General features: G+C 39.4%; 1 protein-coding gene across 3 annotated transcripts in view; it reads right to left on the bottom strand.

The window, feature by feature from the left end:
- The window catches only part of nectin1 (nectin cell adhesion molecule 1), a 107854-nt gene extending 87643 nt beyond the window's left edge, over positions 1-20211 (bottom strand). Inside the window, exon 1 of one of the 3 annotated variants that reach the window (XM_018096072.2) lies at positions 19113-20211. In XM_018096072.2, the coding sequence (XP_017951561.1) occupies positions 19113-19197 (85 nt within the window). In that variant the 5' untranslated portion in view covers positions 19198-20211. The remainder of the gene's footprint in view (positions 1-19112) is intronic. The other 2 variants (XM_018096073.2, XM_002935009.5) reach the window with 2 other exon arrangements.
- Between the last annotated feature and the right edge of the window lie 684 nt (positions 20212-20895).

Here is a 20895-nt window from a genome sequence, read left to right as displayed (position 1 = left end):
ACTGGAGTCTGTCTTTTTACTACAGTGTTAAATTCCCTCAAAATGTAGAATTGTTGCACAAAAGGTTTTTTTAATGTTGAAAATTATATCTTTTAAATGCAAGCAACTAATTTTATGTGTGCATATGTTCTGTAAAGCTTGGGGTTAACATACTAGTTATACCACTCCTGGGGACTCATTAATGAATTGAGCACAGGCATTCATTATTTTGGTGCGCAGTGCCAAATATATTAATGCATACCAGCCTTTTACCCAGCATCTCAGGAAGTCGACACCCCTTGTGTCCCATACAATATGTGCAACATAGTGCACTTTGTTGTGTACAGAGCAACAGGTGTAATGTGGTGCTAGAGGTGTTCTCTTAGTGAAACACCTACCCCTCTGGTTTGTGCCTTATACTTGAGCTGCAAGGCCTACCTACATTCACTGCAATGAGCAGGTCCCAAACCCCGTTAGAAGGGACTTTTAATATACAAATTATATTATATATTTGTGATAATGGCTTGCCAAGGACAGCAAGAAGTAGACTATACCTTTACCTGTTTCAAATAACCATATTTTTATGCAGCCTTTCTTAATAGGGAGTATAATGAATATATACTTCACAAATAAGCTAAAAGATGATTAAAGCAGGTTTGCTTAAGCAAGGGCTTTGCCAGCCTAAATGGCACACAGACCAGAAATCTCATGCAGAAATGGTGAGTAAGTGCATTGCTCTCTGCGTCCCTGTTCCGATGCAAGTTTGCACAAGAATACTTGTTTATACTTCTGTAACAGTGGGAGGTGCTGGGGTTGTTTTCTCAGCTTAACCCAGATGTCATTGATCTAATTGTAATTCCATCCACAGTATAGAAAGGATGGAGTGATTTAACCACTAAACGCAAAAGCCACAATAATTTCATTTCCCAAAGGAGGAGATGGGTGAAATGTCAAGCCAAGGCTACTTTGAACACTGCAAATATTAAACATAATCATCCTGTAATTAATGTTTTAAGGCTGGCAATAATGGAGCTGGGCACAACAAAATAGAAAATGTACAATGACATTTTGAAGCAGTAACTTGTAATCTGTTGTTATTTAAGTATTGCCCTGTCCCACACTGCACACTTAAAATATACCTATTACATGGAATAAACTAAAAGAAATCCAACTTCTTCACTTTTATACTTGACAAAATAACTTCCCTGACTCCCTTGTGCGCCCCTCTTAACTTTTACTTCTACATTTATGGGGCTTGCAGTGAAATATACTTAATCAATAAAGAAAGAAAAAGGGGAGAAATGATAAATGAGGGGGTGGAGGAAAAAAGGGGGAGGGTGGCTTTCCAAAATGAATAGACAAAGAGGTGCTAAGACTTGGACTGAAAGCATAAGGGAAAAATCCTTATGGCTGTGACTGAAAAGGGAAAGAAAATGCAACAAGGGGCTCTATATATTTAGCAGGACGTGAGAGATCTGTAATGGTCCTGGCTGAATTTTTACAAGATTTAATTTGTATATTGAAAAAGAAGGGGATGAATGAGAGAGATAATGGGAGGAGGGAAATTTATGACCACACAGTGTCCATGCCTTACATGGCAAGCTCAGACACTAACAGCATCCAATTCTATTCAATAAAGGAATGAGATATTGCAGAGTAACGAGTGAAAAGAGGTATAGTAGAATGAAGAGAAAGGGTTAAAAAAGAGGAGATGGATTTGAGGTAGGCAAACAAAGGTGACATGGAAGTACAGCAAATCAATGGAAAAAGGAAGAAGCTGTTTGCGGTAGGCTAGAATTTTGAGTTTAGTTCTATTGTGCTTCTTGTTCTTTGCTGTTCTGCCAGGTTCTGGCTCTCTGATGCAGCCGCACAGACTTGGCAGGAACAGCGGAACTGTGATATCATGTTTAAAGCAGCCAAATAGAGGGAGTACAGGTGAGTCAGAGGTGAGATAATGCTGGGACCATTGACCTGCGGGTCCTTTTATACTTTATTTTATGCTTCTGAGCCAACCCGATAATCGCACACACATATGTAGATTGTTTAAGCAGTGTCATACTTCCTTCTCTTGCACATTTATGAACATGTAAGAGCACGTTAGCACACAAAAACCACATTCATGCCCTCACACCTATATAACTTTGCATTGCTCAGGCTTAGGAAGGACAGCCATGCATCTAGCTGGTATAAGGGTTAAAAGGAAGGTATAATAGGTAGAGAGTTAAGCTAATTTTCATCTGGTTATAAATAAAGGACAAGCACTTACCTTCCATTTATACAAACTGCAATGCCTTTGGCTTTATTTAACTCCATAAACCTCTCTTACACATGCAGATTCTAATACTGGGCTAATTTGCAGTAGTGTAATAACCCATAGCTAAAAGTTTGTCTTGCTTTTTGCAGTTAACAAAATTCAAAGAAGACATACAGTACCCAGTGTTTTGTGCATCTCACAGAATTCAGAGAAGGACTACAGTGCCTATTGCTTGGTACAGCTCCATTAGGAGACATGGCTACCTATAGTTCCTAAAGCTTTGTTCATGTCAGACTATTAAGAGAAGAACTACAGTTTCTAGTGTTTTGTGCATCCCACACCACTCGGAGAAGAGCTAAAGCTCCTAGTGATTTGTGTATCTCAGATCATTTGGGTAAGGTCTGGAGATCCAAGAGCTTTGTGCATGTCAAGCCAAGGGCCAAAGTACTTTGTGAATCTCAAATTATTTGGAGAAAGGGCTACACTGCCTGGTGCTTTGTTTCTCTCAGACCCTTATTATTCCTGTTTTTGAATTTATAAAACACCAACATTTTCCACAATGCTGTATGTTAAAAGGTTGTGTATATATATATATCAAACATATAGATTACAACGTAATACTAACCAATACATAATATAGTAAGGGGTGTGCTCTGCAGAACTTAAAAGATTTAATGAAGCTCTGAAAATACTAAGACTATCTGGGATGTTTACCTGCAGCAATATAATATAGCAGAAATGATGTGTGGCTGCAATTATTAGCAGTGGGCACAATATAGAATCCTCCATCAAAAATTCCACTGAATACCAGAATGCCTTTGTTTGTCCAAATCTTTAGTCAGATTTTTAATGTTTGGAATCAGTTAAGCACAGCAATGATTTGGCCATCTCCTATATCCTAGACCTACATTCCTAACCTAGATTCTATGTGCCTTAATTTTAAATGAATTTGGTTCACTGGTGCTACTAGGCTGGCTGTGCTTTATTTGGTCTCTCTCTAATGTTTGCAATGTACTGTACACAACAGCAGAGCATAAAATGAATGGTCTGTACGTTAGATTTGTGTTAATTACAAGGCCCCTGTGCAAAGTGTGCTCCCACAGAACATATCTGACATGTTGAAACAACATGGCAACACAGCATTAAAGTAATGGGTTAGCACTAGTGTATTTCTGCTGCTCTTGTATATTACTTCCCATTGATTTTGACTTAACCAGCTACAGACTGGGACAGTGTCAGACTGGGAACCCAGGGGCCCATCAGAAAACCTTGCTTTCCAAACTTTTTTTCCTCCTTTACTCACCCAACCTGTTTCTTCTCCTAGTCTCTTTTATTTACATGCTAGCATTTATTCTTCCATCTATTTCTCTTTTTTCTTTCCATTCAGAAATAGGGAATGATTATGAAACAGGCCAAATGTTCAGGAGCAGGAGGGCCCACCAGGAGTTTTCCTCGTATCCTGATGGGCCAGTCCGACACTGGACTGGGAGATGCTATAAGTTGCAGTACTGCAATAATGAATGCCAGTGTAGGAGTATACCTCCACTAGGGAAAAAAAGCTGAGTATTTGTTTTATAAAGCAGAGGTAGATAGGGATCAATATAATAGACACTTTTGTGGCTATGTTTGTGGCACTAACCTACAGAGGCATGGAAACCCCCATTGCTTGCTGCATATCTCTTTCAACTGACTATGAGCTCAAAATTTCCTTTTGACCTTGTGTTTGATCCCCACTAAGGAATAATTAATCTGTATTGGAGGTAAAACAAACCTACTGGGTTTATAATGTTTAATTTATTTTTTTAGCAAACTTAAAGTATGGAGATCCAAATTAGGGAAAGTTCTTATCCGAAAATTCTGGATAGCAGATTCCTGTATATCCAATACCAATTTACAGAACAAAAATTAGCTGGTTATCACCCATTGAATCTGTTCTCTGCTTGAAAATCACTGCATTTCCTACGGCCTAATGGCTTGTTTATTTAAACAATATATGTTTCCATCACAAAAGGTTAAGAGAAAAATTCACATGAGGACATTGACACGGGTCAGTAATGGAACTCTGGTTATTTAGTGGAAATGAAGGGTGAAAGTCTTATGGAAAACAAGGCAGTCATGCTGTAGAAAAAACACCATACATCAAATGTTCAAAAGTTCAATCAATTGTCCGCAAATAAAGGGAAAAAAGCACAGAAGTGCTTTTTTGAGATCAGTTATTCTAAAAACCTATACAACTCATTGTCATTGGATCCCCCCTCCACCAAATGTTTTAACTAAAAATGTGGTCAGACATCGGCATTAGATAACATAAAGAACAAGCACAGAAATTGGGTTATTAAGAGAATAGTAAGACAATCTTGGCTGCTTGAATGGACAAATGAATACAATGAAGTTACTGAATAAAATCTAATTTTAATATAATGTGCCTCTGGAACATATGGTTCAAGAAGTAATCACCCTGATGCATGTAGCAAGTTGCACAGTCTAGCTCATTGTGTTCTTTTATAGATTGCCCAGGTGTGTTCACAGTTTATTCTTGGGTGGTATTTACACAAACAAGCGACTAGAACTGAATTAAGAAATGAATTATAAAGTTTATGAAAAGATAATCATTGGTATTCTCCATGTAACATTTAGTTTCCATCCTTGTGTGAACAGACCCACAGGAACCAATTAACCATTCCATAGGTGAAACACATCTATTAGACTGAGGGCACTGGCAGATTAATAATGTATCTAGTTGTTCATCTCCGTGTACCTATATAACCTAATTATTCACGATCAAAGTTTGTTTCAATGTTAAAACATACTAACTTTCAAAAGGAACACAAGGTCTGCTTAGCTTAAATGAGTTTTCCCATGGGAAAAGCGGTAATATTCCTAGCTTAATTAATGTTGGTACAAGTATATTAATGAATGCTTCGCTAATTGTACCAGCAATTAAACCAGTTACTGACAGATGCCTTATTTAAAAGAACAATATTATAGATATTCTAGATAACCAAGATTCTTATCTGAACAAGAAATTGTTCTGAAACAGCACAATGTATACTTACAATACTTAAAGGAACAGTAACAGTAACCAAAATATGGAAGTCTATAAAAGTAATTACAATATAATGCACTGATACAACTGGTGTGTTTGCCTCAGTAGGACTACAGTAGTTTATATAAACAAAGCTGCTTAGTAGCCACAGGGGCAGACATTCAAAGGAGAGAAGGCACAGGTTACTTAGCAGATAACAGATAAAGCCCAATTATATTCTACAGAGCTAATCTGTTATCTGCTATGTAACCTGTGCCTTTTCTCCTTTTCCCCATCTTGTATGACTGTCCCCATTGCAACACAGCAGCTAATTTATATTACCTATAGTAGAGTTTCTTTAGCAAACACACCAGTTTTACCAGTGCAGGGCAACAGTACACTATATTTTAATTACTTTAAAACACTTTAAGGTTGATTCACTAAAGTGTGATAAGCGCTATCACATGCTTTGTTGCGTTAAAATTGACGCGAAAAAAACGCATATGTAATATGTCTTATTCAAGGTGCCGCTTTAGATGCTTCAGCTCCCTTCTTTTTTAAAGGCTAATGGCATAATATTCGTGGCAAGCATTCCAGCTAGAATGCTAATACTGGGATCATTTATGTGGTTGCAGCCAGATGGCCAACACTTAAAGGAAAACTATACCCTCAGAATGAACACTTAACCAACAGATAGTTTATATTATGTTAAGTGACCTATTAAAGAATTTTGCCAAACTGAAATATATATATCAGTATATATTGCCCTATTACATCCTTTCCCTTGATCCACCATTTAGTGATGGGCTGTGTGCTCTCTCAGAGATCACATGACCAGAAATAATGCAGCTCTACTGTAACAGGAAGAAGTGTGGAAGCAAAGAACTCTGTCCATTAATTGGCTGATGTGGCCTAGCATGTATGTGTGCCTTGGCTTGTTAGTGTGCACTCTGAATCCTATGATCCCAGGAAGCAGCCCTTAATTCTTAAAGTGAAAATTTTCTATAAAGGCGTACCCAACAGCACTAAAAAAAGGATAAAAATGGTTTATTTAGATGAAGCAGGGTTTTACATAGGAGCTTGTTTATGCAATATATTTTTATAGAGACTTACATTGTTTGGGGGGTATAGTTTTCCTTTAAGGCAGTGGCACATTAGTGGAGTGGAGATTAGTCACCTGCAGTTAAATCTCAGCTACCACAGGCGACTAATCTCATTTGTTAGAAATACCCTCCCAAAGCAATAAAGTGAATTGTGGGTGGGAAGGCATACACCGCACTTCTTTTTCCAAAGTTAGCAGAAGTTTCCTGCTGGCATCATCTTTCTCTATTAAGCCACTGTGTCGATCCGGGTGCAGGCATAAAGTGGATTTCTGCACCGAAACGCTTGAGTATGCATCTTGACACCAAAATCTACTTTGTGTGCATCTTGCTCAATGCAGTGGCTAGAATAGGGTCTGATTCTTGGTCTGCTTTTATCAGCAAGCCAAGAATCAGCTCCGTGTAGCAGTAGCCAGGGAATGCAGTGTCTAGGACAGGGATTCTTGATCTGTGAGTAGATCCCAATAATTTGTCCCAATGCTGTTTAGGTCTTTCCTGATCCCCATTAATGCAGTAAAAATTCTTCCTCCAAAAAACAAAGTAGTCATTAATAATTCTAAACTAGTTACAGATTGTAAAGCTGACTTCCAGACTCAATCTTAGTCCAGTGGGTAAAATAAACCTGGTCTAGACTGTAAGCCTGACTTTTTCATGGGCCATGGCACACAGGCATATTCCCCACTGTTACCTCTCAGATAGTGGAGACGCACCCAACTGGCAATTTGCATTAAAACTAATGACTGGAGGATTCAGGTGCCCCTCCGCTGGCTAAAAATACCATGAATACAAACCTGTGTGCCAGAAGCTTAAGGGCAGTGGCATGCGTGGAGATTAGTCGCCCGCGATAAATCTTTATTACCGTGGATGACTTATCTCCTTGACATGCCATCCCACCGGCAAGAAAGTAAATCGCCGGTGGGATGGCATATGTGTTGCTTCTAAACTAAATGTAAATATATTAACCTAAGTGTGTCTTTTCTAGCAAAGCACAGATAAAAAAACTGAGTTGGAAAACCAGTGGGTGGTAATGCCTGCCCAAGACAGCTTGGAAATATTTCCTGGCGTTTTGTAGTGAAAAAAAAGCCCCCATCCACCCAAAAAATAGCTATGTTCATAAACTAACATTTGCGTGTGGCCGCAAATTCCAATAGCATTTATCTATATTTATTGAACACCAAATGTAAAGAAACTTTTAAGAAGAAAATGTGCAAAATAAAACTGTAGCTCTTAGAGCCCCCCTAGCAATAGAACAAATATTTATGTACAGATATGGGACCTGTTATCCAGAATGCTCGGGACTCAGAGTTTTCCGTATAAGGGATCTTTACGTAATTTGGATCTCCATCACAAGTCAGCTAAAAATCATTTAAATATAGAATAAACCCAATAGGCTTGTTTAGCCTCCAATAAGGATTAATTATATCTTAGTTGGGATCAAGTACAAGGTACTGTTTTATAATTACAGAGAAAAAGGAAATAATTTCAAAGAATTATTTGCTTATAATGGAGTCTATGGGAGATGGCCTTTCTGTAATTCGGAACTTTCTGGATAATGGGTTTCCAGATAAGAGATCCCATACCTGTACTATGTACAGACTTGTTTGTGCTAGTATAGAGCCTATAGACAAAACCTGCTGTATGATAACGTTATCATAGGAAGAACACACATGAGGTATTTTAAGAAGAAATATTGTTAAAGAAATTGTGCAAATAAATAGGGCATATTTTAATTTCAAAATGCTTGTTTCATACAGAAAGCCTATTAATAGCCAATAGGCTATTTTTTCTAAAAAAAAAAAAAACAATACATGAAATGTATGGGGTTGCAATCATGTTGCCTCATGAGGAATCAATTAATAACAAAGACTCTATGGGGAAGAAAATAGAAAGGCCTTGGGTATAGCATATATAGTTATAACTTAAAAATCAATACCTATTGTTTTTTAGTGGCAGTGGGGCAAATTAGCAACTATGTTAGTAAATTAGTTAACAATTTTGATTGTTCTCCCCCCTCCCCCCATTTCAGCATTCTCATGTGATATAACATAAAACAGCTTTGCATTTCACTTCTTAAATGTATTAAGTGTTACAAGGATGGGTTCAGTCTGGTCTGGTACAGTTTTGCGGTAAAATTTGCGGTTTTGCCAGAGCCAACATTTTTTGCAAATCCATGGCTGAAGATGATCTCACTCAGGTTAAAAAAAAACAAAAAAATACGTGGTCTGTTGTGTTGGAAAAAAACACAAATGTCATTAAAGGAACAGTAACATCAAAATATAAAAGTGTTTTAAAGTAATTAAAATGTAATGTACTGTTGCCCTGCACTGGTAAAACTGGTGTATTTGCTACAGAACGCTCCTACAGTTTATATAAATAAGCTGCTGTGTAGCCATGGAGGCAGCCATTGAAGCTGGAAAAAAGGAGAAAAAGGCACAGGTTACATAGCAGATAAAAGATAAACTCTGTAGAATACAATGACATTTTATCTGTTATCTGCTAAGTAACCTGTGCCTTTTCTCATTCAAATGGCTGCCCCCATGGCTACACAGTTGCTTTGTTTATATAAACTATAATAGTCTTTCTGAGGCAAACACACCAGTTATACCAATGCAGGGTAACAGAGCATCATATTGTTATTTCTTTTATACACTTTCATATTTTGATGTTACTGTTCCTTTAATATCCCTACTTACCTTTCACATCAACCAGTGGGATCAGGTTTGGAGACTTCTGGCCTGAGCAACTGAGAGAAAGCATATCTAGATATATCTTGTACAGTATTGATGGGGAAGTTGCCGCCATGTTTGGAAGAAACTGGCAACATGGGAAACCTACTGTAGCATAGTGGAAAGGTCTTACACAAGGAATATTTATGAATTTGAAGCAGGTGCACCTAAACGCATCAGCTAATTAATTCCATTATATTCTGCTTTTTGGTTGTAGTCAAGAGGGTCCAGAGTTGCAATTTTTGGTCTTGACATGCGTAAAAAAGACTAGAATAAAAGGTTGCATTTGGAACTCACAAAAATGCACATTTTGCATCTTCATTTTTTAATATTTACCTATGTGTACTTTTTTAAAAAAATTTAAAAAAACACCAGTATGTAAGAGCCCCAACAATGAAGGCCAATGTATATGCTATTGCAGAGCGAAAAAATGCCTTAACCGCAATGTAATTTTGCTTTCCCATAAACTCCAATCTATTTTGCAAAAGTTCCTGAGGTTTCAGAACTTTTACATGAAGTAAAATGCTGCAAATGGGCTCATTATTAAACCTGAAGATTCTGGCACCAGTAGTCCCTTATCACTAAATCCACTATTTTGGGATTCAGCTGAACCCCAAATCCTTCTTGAAAGATTTGGCCTAAAAAGTCACGTGATTTTAATGATATGGATTTGGTTTGGCCAGGCACATCAATTTGGCCGAATCCTGAAAAAGGTTGAATTTTGGCCAAATACCGAACTGAATAATGGATTTGGTGCATCCCTACAACAGAGAATCTGACATTGTGCACTGTAATTCACCTAATACTTTACCTCTGGACACAGACTAACTAGCTGAAAACTAATCTAAGCCTACTTGTGATGCAACTAAAGTAATGGTTCATACATGTGCTATTTACTATGGATGACAAAAGTTTTACAGTGCTTAATAAATACTTTTGGGAGATTGTGATTTATATTTAACTGCATTCTTTGAGAACCTGGTGATGAAAATGATAGAACCAACTGGCAGTGTCCTCATTCCTATTTTTTGGCTTGAATAAAAAGGAGTTGGCTTGATGTTGATTACCATACACAGAGGTGCCAGTTTAATAGGGATCAATGAGCTGGAATTAAACAGGGCCAGCCTTTATGCATGGCTGAAGCATTCCTTCTCAGTTGGATTCTAGAACTTTGGAACATGACCTGCATATCATCTGTATATATAAGCATGCTGCCGGACTTACTCAGCTCTTACAGTTAAAGGCTTTGGTTAAATGCTTAAACACTGTATGTTACAGACAAATCAGTAGGCCCTAGTCACTTGTGATCACGGGTCAAAGTGATCATTTTTTAAAGGATCTTTTAGGTGACCAGCTGTGTACTAGACTACCAACATATTTACATACCAGTACATCACATTTACACACCCTGGAAGAAATGCATGCAGACACAGGAAGAACAAGTTGGAATCAAACTCAGTAAGCAGGGAAAGGGAACAATGCTGCCCCTCCAATGCCCAAAAATACAATTAAAAAGATACAATTTAAGCAAATCTCAGGCAGTTGAAAATTGTTCCACGCTGCAGTGTTAGAAACACAATAGGCTATTTTTTCTAAAAAAAAAACAATACATGAAATGTATGGGGTTGCAATCATGTTGCCTCATGAGGAATCAATTAATAACAAAGACTCTATGGGGAAGAAAATAGAAAGGCCTTGGGTATAGCATATTTTGTGTATTTTATAATGAAGAAAAATAGCTTTTTATGCTGCTCAGCATCATCACCAGCTAATAACTATTATATGCTTTGAGAGGAATTAAAATAAACAATAAAGCAACAACTTGATGTCTCTCAAATATGATATTTTCATTCTGTCCCTCCTCCCCTAGCAACTTGATATTCACCACGTCCCCACTTTTCCCACAGCTAATAAAGATACAGCAGATGCAGCACACACCCAGATATATAATGATGCTACAGGGTGCCTATCTATGGCACGCATGCTTTACAGTCCAATTAGAAATGCTTAGCATGCCCTGTCCAAGTTTATAAAAACTGGCACAAACTTGTAGGAGACAAGGTCTAGCAGCCCTCTATACCTCACGTCTCTTTTCACCTTGAAGGACCCACACTGTGCAATCCAAACAAAGCTGTCTTTATAGCAGTCAGGGAAACCTGTCACCAGTCTTGGCCATTCTATGCCTGTCTGGTAAATCAGTGCTCAGAGCTGCAGAAAACTCTTGTGGCAAATACATAATTCATTTAGCTATAGACGGCACAATTCCACAGCCCTCCCCAATGGGCTGTTTAATCAGAGTTGGGCGCCGTGACACCATGGAATGAGACAGGACCTAATCACAGCAATTGTAATTTTCCAGCTCTTTGTTTACACAAGCAACAGATTTCATCAATATCAAAAGATAAAGGACAAACTGCAGAATGAAAAATGGTGTCATAGATCAACTGAATCTTTATTTGTTCCACATAATAAAATGAACATATCAGTTAGATGCTTATTTAGTCATGTTGTTGTGATGGCTATGTAGGCAGATTTTTATTCTGTGATTATATTCATTCCAGCATTTCCCTTTAAAGAGAGAGATTTATAAAAATAAACCCAGTATGGCGGAGAATACAATTTAGAAAGTCTTTAGCTAAGGCAGAAATGGAATGCTCTTAAAAGTGGCTCAAAAAACAAAGAACCAGATCAGTGCCAGTGACTGTGTAGCTGCTTCTAGAATAGCCAGTGTGTGTCCTGGCAACATGCTAGCATATCTGTTGCTATAAAGCTGCATCAACTCATCTACAGGCACCTGTGATGGCTTCATTTCCAGTCAACTGGGCTACTTGAAAACATAGTGCATCAGTCATTGCCCTTTGGCTCTGGAAGGCCATAAAATGCACTCCATGTATGATTAGCCTCAACAAAGCAGAAATTTTATTTTCCTGTTACATTTTTTGAGGTTGAAAGATAATTGATTAAACTAAACTCCTTTTTATACAGAAAGCTGAACAGCTTTTGATAACTACAACTTATTTTGGCTATACATGGTAAGATTCTCCAAACTAGGAAATATTTCCCCCAATATGCCCACCTTGGGAAAACGATATCATGCCAAATAATTACACTGCAATGAAGGGGATACAAGAAAATGCGATCCGATCCGACAATTTTTGGCCAGATTTTGGTCAAGGAGGACCGCTCTGCAAGTTCTATAAGTCTGCATTCCTTTGCCTGTTTATTTTTTTGTTTTTTCATTTCCTAATTCTGTAGAACTACAAACTAAATTGTGAGCTCTTGAGTCCCATGCACAAAACATTTTAATTTAACAATACTGGGGAATACATGTATAAACAATGCAGGGGGGCAGTCAATCTCAGTACTCATACAAAGTGCTTACACAAAGGTAAGAAGTCACAGCAGCCAGACAGTTGGGAGGCCACACAGATGTGGGTCATGGGTCGGATGTGGCAGTCCAGTTGGACAGCACTGATCTAAATGATGTGCAAGCTAGGGTCTTGTCAGGCATGTCAAGCCTATATGAAGCCCAGCTCCTACCCCTCCTATGGGATGCAATTTCTTTTTATATGCCACTTTTTTGTAAATGAGGCACATGTATATGCATGCACATGTACACGTTTCATTCAAGTTCATGACTCCAAATGAAGATGGGTATGCCTACTGGTAGCAGCACTATTCCATTAATAAGTAAATTAGATTTTTGTGATAGATGCACTTGTATATCCTGAAAATTTTAATTGAACCCTGATGTTATTGTCTGTGGATAATATAAAACTTTACCAAAACCAGTATTGCTTTGCTAGTGGTCATTTGAGACCTCAACCAGACCAGTTCAGTTTTCATTAATATTTAATAGGCTATATCTGTTTATAATGTTGCCTTTCCAACTCTAAATTAGTGTCATGGTATTTGCCTGAGGTAGCAAGGGCACAGCAAATTACCCTTGAAAATCAAATCCATGACAAAAAAAAATTAAACTAAAAATTCAATTTACAAAAGCTCCATCTTTAGTCGTACTGTTAGAAGGGTTTCTGGTCTGTGCCTAAAGGAAAGAAAAAGACTACCCTTGTCTACATAATTATTTACATAGTTTAACACTATAGCATTATTAAGTAAATTAGTCTTGCAATTATGTTGTATATTAGTTATTCTTCTCCTTACTGGTGTACGCAAGATTTGAAAATGTAGAGATTTTTTGATAGCTTTCAGCTCATATAGAACTTGTTATTTCAACATACAGTAAGTCTTATAACAATTGTCCCTAAAAGAACAATGCAGTGGGGCAGACTATGGAAACTGCAATTAAATGTTCCTGATTGTAGGAACACTCAGCAAACAGCAAAACTGCAATCACAAAAGTTGCTCCTAACTGATTCACATGGTACTATAGGGCAGTTTCCTGGCTTTTTTCAGAGTAGTCTGATAACAGAGGCATAGGTAAAGCACAAGACATGTTTTATGCCATTGCCATTGTGTTATGACATTGGTAAGAGAAAACACCTCATTACTCTAAACTGCTCCCTGGTTTCATCTTCGTATGTTAATGACACAATACAAGTTATTTGCATCAGTTCTTTAAGGCCACAGTTATTTGCTTTTCCAGTGGGAATTGGGACTGATCCACCTATTTTCCTAGGTAAACATATGCATGGCTGGTGGACCCTTAGATCATAAAAGTTATATTAAATACAACTCTGATGCAAACAGTTTCTTCCATAGGGTATAAGTGGTGTCATATGTAAAAGAACATCTCTTCACTAAATGTAATCCTATCACATTTCAGATGCATTTCCAATTCTTTGGCCTATTGACACATCCTGGTGGATATCTGTGTATTATAACTTTGCTCTCAGTAAGTGTGATATTTGATAATAAGGAAAGATTTCAGAGACTTGGCACAATATACCTGTCAGCAGTGCTATCTGTCAGAAGATATATACATCCTCTCAGATTGTTTCTCTGCTTGAAGATATACGTACATACTCTCTGGCTGCATTCATGTTACTGTGGATGAGCTCCTGGAAAGCAGGAATGATCCTCAAACGGTGTAATCCCCAATGTGGATTCACTAACCTCTCCCAGACCCCATCTGCCTAATCCTGGCATTTTTGTCAGCTTGTGTCTGTAATGTAGGGTGTTTTCTGTCACTTTAGCTATTCATATGGTAAAATGGTCTGTGTTCTATCTAATTAACATTATTTTCCTTAGGTGTGTTTTTGGGTACCATTTAGAAAGCCTGGGTTTTAATGTCCAGAGGTACTGTATGTTTTGTCCCTCATACAGGCACATACTCATTGAACAACAGCCCAGTCATTATAACATGTTAGAGAATGATATGTTTTATAGTCCAGCAACATGGCTATGGAAGGTATACTATAATCTGGTTTCCTGCACCTGTCTCTATATATACATATAAAACATCTTGAGAAATGCTCTGCTGCTTATGAGTTAGCTTGTTTAACATTGAGCTTGTGTTTCCAATGCTCTTTCTGGGCAATATCTGTAGGCTAGGTTTGTACTGGAGTTTATTTTTTCTTTATTATATGTGCATGTATGTGTTTATAGTGCTTGCACATTGGAATAAGTTAATATTATATGTATAAATATATGTTAAGGATAATCCAGGACCCATAAAGTGTATTACTAGCTATCTGCCATAAGTACTTGTGCTTTGTTCCTGGTGCATAGATTTGTCTTTTTCTTTAATGTAACAAACACACGTGGCACATGGGCATCTTTGTGCCTGTGGCTAATAAACCCAGGCCCAGACAATGTGCGATTGGAGCAAAAAACTGCAGTATAGATGCAGAGAACAAGCCTTTGTTGCTGCGGAGGGGAAAGACAGGGAGAGAGAGGGAGAGAGACAAACACAGACGTGTTGTCGGACTTATCAGGGGAATTAAATGAAGGAGTTTACCAGCCCGGGTTGATTGGATACGTTTGTCCTGACAGCTGTATATCCTGTTCTCAGCCTTCTCAACTATACATATTTTACTGTGACACTATGACAGAAAGCAATTACATCAATAATTTACGATTCCATTTGATTAACAATACATATTTCTGCTCTATACATAGAGTAATTTATTATTCTGAGAAACATATTGAGACTTGGGCACGGGGAATCCGAAATATACTGGACGAACAGAAAAGAATGTGCCCTGAGGAGCTTGCAGAGAGGCTGCCCTGGTGCTTAAATTTACTGCACAAACTGAATTATGTTGACTCCCTAGTAATATGCAATGGTTATTAAGACTGGATAAAAATATATGAGCTGCAAGAAGCTATTAAAATACAGCTAGGATAAATGCTACTACTGTTAATGGATACCCATGATCAGGCAGCATTTGAGTTTCATCTTTACTGTACTCTGGTTATGTCCCCTAGGGGTCACTCTCCCATTATCATGGCTATGTGCTACACTTGCCATTTTCATGCTGTCACAGTATTTTTGCCTGACCTTTTTGTTTCAACGTTATCTCTTATTAACTTTTTTTGGCCACATAATTTATGAGATAATGCATCAACTGCTAGCCCTATAGCATGTTTTAAAAAAGGTATAAGACTACTGCAAAATGCCATTAATCAAATCTGCAGTAAATGTTTGCTTTTATTTGCTGATATTTGCTGTCCACCTAATACTATGTCACCCCCAACAAATGTATAGAGGAATATCAAGGTGGCAATACAGCGGTCAAGAAACCATTGGGGTGAGGGGACATAATATAATCTTACACTCCTGATGATGGCAGATTAGTGCAAGATGGAATTTTATAAGCAGTAGTACTGTATGCATCACAGGCATTACAGCCCTTGGACTGTAACTTCCATGTAGGGCTCTAGACTAGTATGGGGGTTTGGGTGGCAGAGTTCTGCAACTGACAAGATAAAAAATAGTGTATATAGTTTAAGGCAGGGATTTGTAGCCCATAGGTCAGCTGTTGCTGAACTACAGCTTGCACTATCTTTAACAGCAAAATGCTTGGGTTTTTTGTTCACAGGCAGCTTGGGAGCCACAGGTTACAGATTCCTGCTGTAAAAATTCTTGAGTATGATTAGAGGGTGTCACACAGTGGGCAAGGAGTAAACTGGTGGGCCAGGTGGTTCTAACACAATGTATATACAATGGAGTATAATTTATATTCCAAAATTCCAAGAACAGCTTCAACAACAGCAATGGATGTGGTCTTATTCAGATACAGAGCTTACAATCAATTGTTCCAATCAAGGTACAACAAGATAAAGTGACTTGCTCAAGGTCAAAAGAGCTAAAAGAACCTTGAATAAGGATTAAGTAAAACACAAAGCAGACCTTCCCATAGACTTCCTTTACAATATCTAACCTAACTTAGAATTTAGAGTCATCTCCTTATAATTATGTCTGTGAAAAATAAGCTCTATTACTGAGCATTACCTTACAACATATCATAGTATCAGCAACCCATTCTCTCTAGCAAGGGTACTTCCGTAGTTTCTCAGCCCACCTACACATACCTCAACCACCTTTAACTACCTTTCTGTAGCAATGTTTATTACATCCCACTCGTGCATCTCTGTCCTTTCATCTGACTTCCCCCCCCAAGTGGCACCCCTAACTAGTCTACTACCTACCACGAATCTGTAACAGCAGCTGATAGCTCAGTCTGTAATAGCACCTTTTATCTCCACATATCATCCCAGCCCATCTATCCCAGCACTTCACATGTCATTGTAATATCCAAAGCCTTCTGTCTCTAATAGCCTTCAGTCTTCCATACATAATTTTACTAACCCATCGCTTTTGCACTCACTCTTCACATCGCAGTGTGGCATCCCAAACCCCCCATCTGTACTCATATACACATTTAGTCATAATATTCATTTGCGCTACCTACCCCTCTACCTAAGTGCCTCAGTCACATCTGTTCATTGCATCTAAATTCCCATTTCCCGAGATCATCACACATTTTATAGTATCCAGCCTAACCCATTTTCACCAGCTCCTAAAATCTAAGTACCCTAATCATTTTTGATGCTTGACACATCATACTGCCATATAGCTCTTTTCCCATGCACATACCAAACAGAAAAGTATTTTATTTACTAAACTGTATTAATTTTAGAAACTAAATTTGCTTATTCTCTTAGATCATACATGTTAACCCCGTCTATCAGCCTATCATGACTTTATTTCACACTAAACTGTAACAAGGAAAATAAACCCCTCAAGTAAAATTAATTTTCTTGATACACAGAAATTAAAATATCTAACTTTTTCCAAATGCTTAGAATATTTATTTTATTTTGATTTGAACCTTTTATATACCAAATGTGTACAATTTGCCCCTTCCAGATGTTGTTTAACAAAAACTGACATCATCTTTTTTAGCTATTGGGAAGTCACAGTTCAAACAAATCTGGAAATCTGGAAGGCAGAGGCTTGACATCTCTGGAGTATAGAGTACCAACCCTGCTCATTTTATGTACCAGCACAACAGTCCAAGCTCCTGATTCCACCCTCAGTTAATAAGCAGATCTGTAGTTATCCCCACTTATAAGCAGAATGTTTATCCTACTACTGATGACAAAACCCCTAACAAATTGCAGTGCGTAGTGCGAATATCAGCTCGTGAAGAGCTCAGCTGGACTGCGCTGTGGGATATGCTGGAGCCCAGCTAAAATGATAAATAGCCTTTATAGTTCATGTCAGCATCTCAGTCGCTGCAGTGTGAGCCTCGTCACTTCTCCATAATGGGATCTGTCTCCTTAATCAAATAGCTTTGTTCTTCGCTTGAAAGAGTATGGAACTAAAGTTTGCTGCAAGGTTGCAGATCAAAGCATCCTAGGGGCCGCAGAACAGGGCCCAAATGGCATTAACCTCATTCTGATTTCTATGCAATATGTAATGTTGTGACTGAAATTTCATTTTCCTACCCTCTGCCCTCTCATCAATATCAATCCACTCCATGCCAGCACTTCCTCTGTCTATGCTGATGTGAAATTGTTTTATAAGGGTGGGGAGTAGACATTGGCTGGCAGTGCCTATTGTATCCTCCCTTCCCCCACTGGGGTCAGCTCACAAAGAGCTTAAATTTTGCCTCCAGATTTATTTTCCAGCCCACCAAGCAGCACAATTATGTGCCTCTCCATTGCCCCATGGAAAAATCTTTTGTTACTCCTCTGTTTTTCATTCGCCCTGACACCTCTGCTCCTATCTCCCCTTCTTGCATATATTATACTTTTCAATAGGTAAGGTTGATTCTTATGTTTCAGATACTGTTAGTGCATGAGATAAAACTGTTTATTTTCATGATCATATGTTTATATATAACATGCTTAATTGGGGTTAAAGGGAACTAGAGATCTCTCCTTGGGGAGATAGTTTACACTAATGACCCTTCGCCCCATATTATTTTCTTTGTCACCTCACAATGAAGCAGTTCTAGAGTTCAGTGTCCAACAGGTGTTATGGCACATCCCTGGAGGAATTCATTCCACAACAGCAATATCTGATACAATTAGTCTCCTGAATACAAGTACTGCCATGGGGCTGGCTCATCTCTCTTGCACTGCCAAGCTATATTTCTAAAACCCATCCCTTTACTTGATACAGTAATATCCCTCTCCTATATTTAAAGTTGCAGCCTCTCCACTAGATACTTCCCTGCTCTGGTCGCCTTAGCTCTCAGCTGCTGGATGTGTATCATTATAAACCTAAGAACATCACACAGATCTTTCTGTTGTGGCTACTAAGGACTTGGCTTGTCTGGCCAGCCCTGAATGAATCACATCCCTGAAGAGACAGCTGGATGGGCTGAACTATTCATATAGACATGGGCAGCCCGTTATCATTCTCTCCTGCTGGAAGTAAAGGCATCACATAGAAACGACCCCAGCTGTATGGAGTGGGTGACACAGCCCCCTCGTATAAAAATAACTCCCTGAACTCACTAAGCCTATCATAGCAAGCAGATCCCCCCGTATACCATCGGGTCTAGCACCCAGCACAGCTCTGTTGTGCCACTTGTAAGTGAATCGTTCCTCACCTTGGAAGACTGATGCCAACACGCTGATAGTCAGGGGCCACCACAGGCAGCGGCTGCAGCAGTCCCCATTCCGCCTGGGAGCCATAATCCACGGGATAAGCAGCAAATCCACAGATCTGGCACAGGGGATCCGAGAGCAACTCCGCAGTGACTCCCCACCCCTCGTCCTTTCTGGGGGGACAAGTCAGAGCGGGGTAGACCGGCAGACTCCCTCCAAGATGGGCAGAGCAACACGTTTGTACTTAATGATAGGATATAAGCCCCCAGAGCTCCAATCTCCTCAGGAGTCAGATCTCCCCAGATAGAAGGCAGTCTGGCCCGTGCAATCTCAGCCAAAAGCAGAGGAATTTGGGGAGAACTTGGTGCTGCTTTCTCTGCCGGTGACTGAGCCTAGGTGACAAAGTGGAGTTAGAGGAATGTCCTGCTGCTGCTGCTCAGCGCTCTCTTTGCGGAACAGTCCCACTCCCTCCCTTGCACAGAGCGATGCAGTTTGTCTCTCTCTGTAGATCCGATGTGTGTGTGTGGCTTGGCCACTTTCCACTCTTTCCCTGCCTCACTCTACTGTGTCACAGCCCTCGCTCCTGCCGCCTGTCCCTCTGTGTTTCTGGCAGAGACTCCCGTCCCTCCCTCCCCCTCTCTCTCTCTCTATGATGTCAGGGAATGGAAAGCAGGAGGGCAGGGCTTGGGAGCCGATCTCTCGCCGCTTTAACTCCTTGGCTGTCTAAAGCGCTGTTCTGTCCCATTACTGGCCAGTGGCTGTTCAGCCCACATGTTCTATTCCCATGCCCCAGCAGCTGGCACCAAGCAGTACAATGAAATCTCACGTTTCTTGGCTGTGTGAGGCGTTGCAAGAGTTAATTTGCTGCATGCCCTACCTCCCGAATTTTAATATCGAACAATAGGGAGAAATATTTGCTGTGTTGAAACTTGTCCCCTCGGTGCAACTTCAGACACGAATTGTAGAATCGCTTCCCCTTGCGCTTGTGGCTTCTCAGGGGACCGAGATGGGACTGGCTGAGGCCGCGCACACCCCAGGGAGCATATTATCTCTATGTGCTGCTGCTGCTGCTGCCTTGGTACTACTTCTATTGATGCTTCAGCAGCGGAGATCCCAGCTCTTGCTTTTATTTTCCTATAGCTCAGGAAAAGCAAGCACACAGTACTAATGTCACTGCAGAACTACAACTCCCAGAAGCCCACGGGGGTGGTGAAGTTGCTGGGGTTGTCTGTACTTGCAACTAATTAGTCACATGGGGAAACGGGATAATTTTTTTTTTCATATTCCTGTTCAGCATTGTAAATATCTGCATTGTTTTGCCAGAGAAGTGGTGAGTAACCCTTACAGGACAGGGTCGTTATTTCTCTGCATCCCATCTGAGGCAGTATGCAGTATTCTGGCAACACAGCGGTTTGCTAACTATTGTTCTGCTTAAAGTTTTATTGCAACAGTGCACAAAGAAATCTGCCACATATTCAAAATAAAGGACATGTAAGCCCAAATAATAACATTTTAATTAAAAAATAAAATACATTGTAAGAAAATTTCTAGAATTCGTTAAGAACAAACAGGCCAGGACTGGGATTGGAAATAAGCCCTGTCATTTAAAGTACGCAGAGGCCCAAACAGCCCCCCCCCCCCCCCCCCCCCCCCCCGCCAGCCCAATAAACATTGACTGTCTATAGCTTAGGGCCAGAACTAGGGGTAGGCAGAAGAGACACCTGCCTAGGGCGCAATGATTGGGGGGCGCCAGGCAAGACTTCTCCTGCCTACCCCTAGTCTGCG

Source organism: Xenopus tropicalis, chromosome 7, assembly GCF_000004195.4.
Source record: "Xenopus tropicalis strain Nigerian chromosome 7, UCB_Xtro_10.0, whole genome shotgun sequence".
Taxonomy (NCBI): Eukaryota; Metazoa; Chordata; class Amphibia; order Anura; family Pipidae; genus Xenopus; species Xenopus tropicalis.
This window is presented reverse-complemented; position numbering and strand designations above follow the sequence as displayed.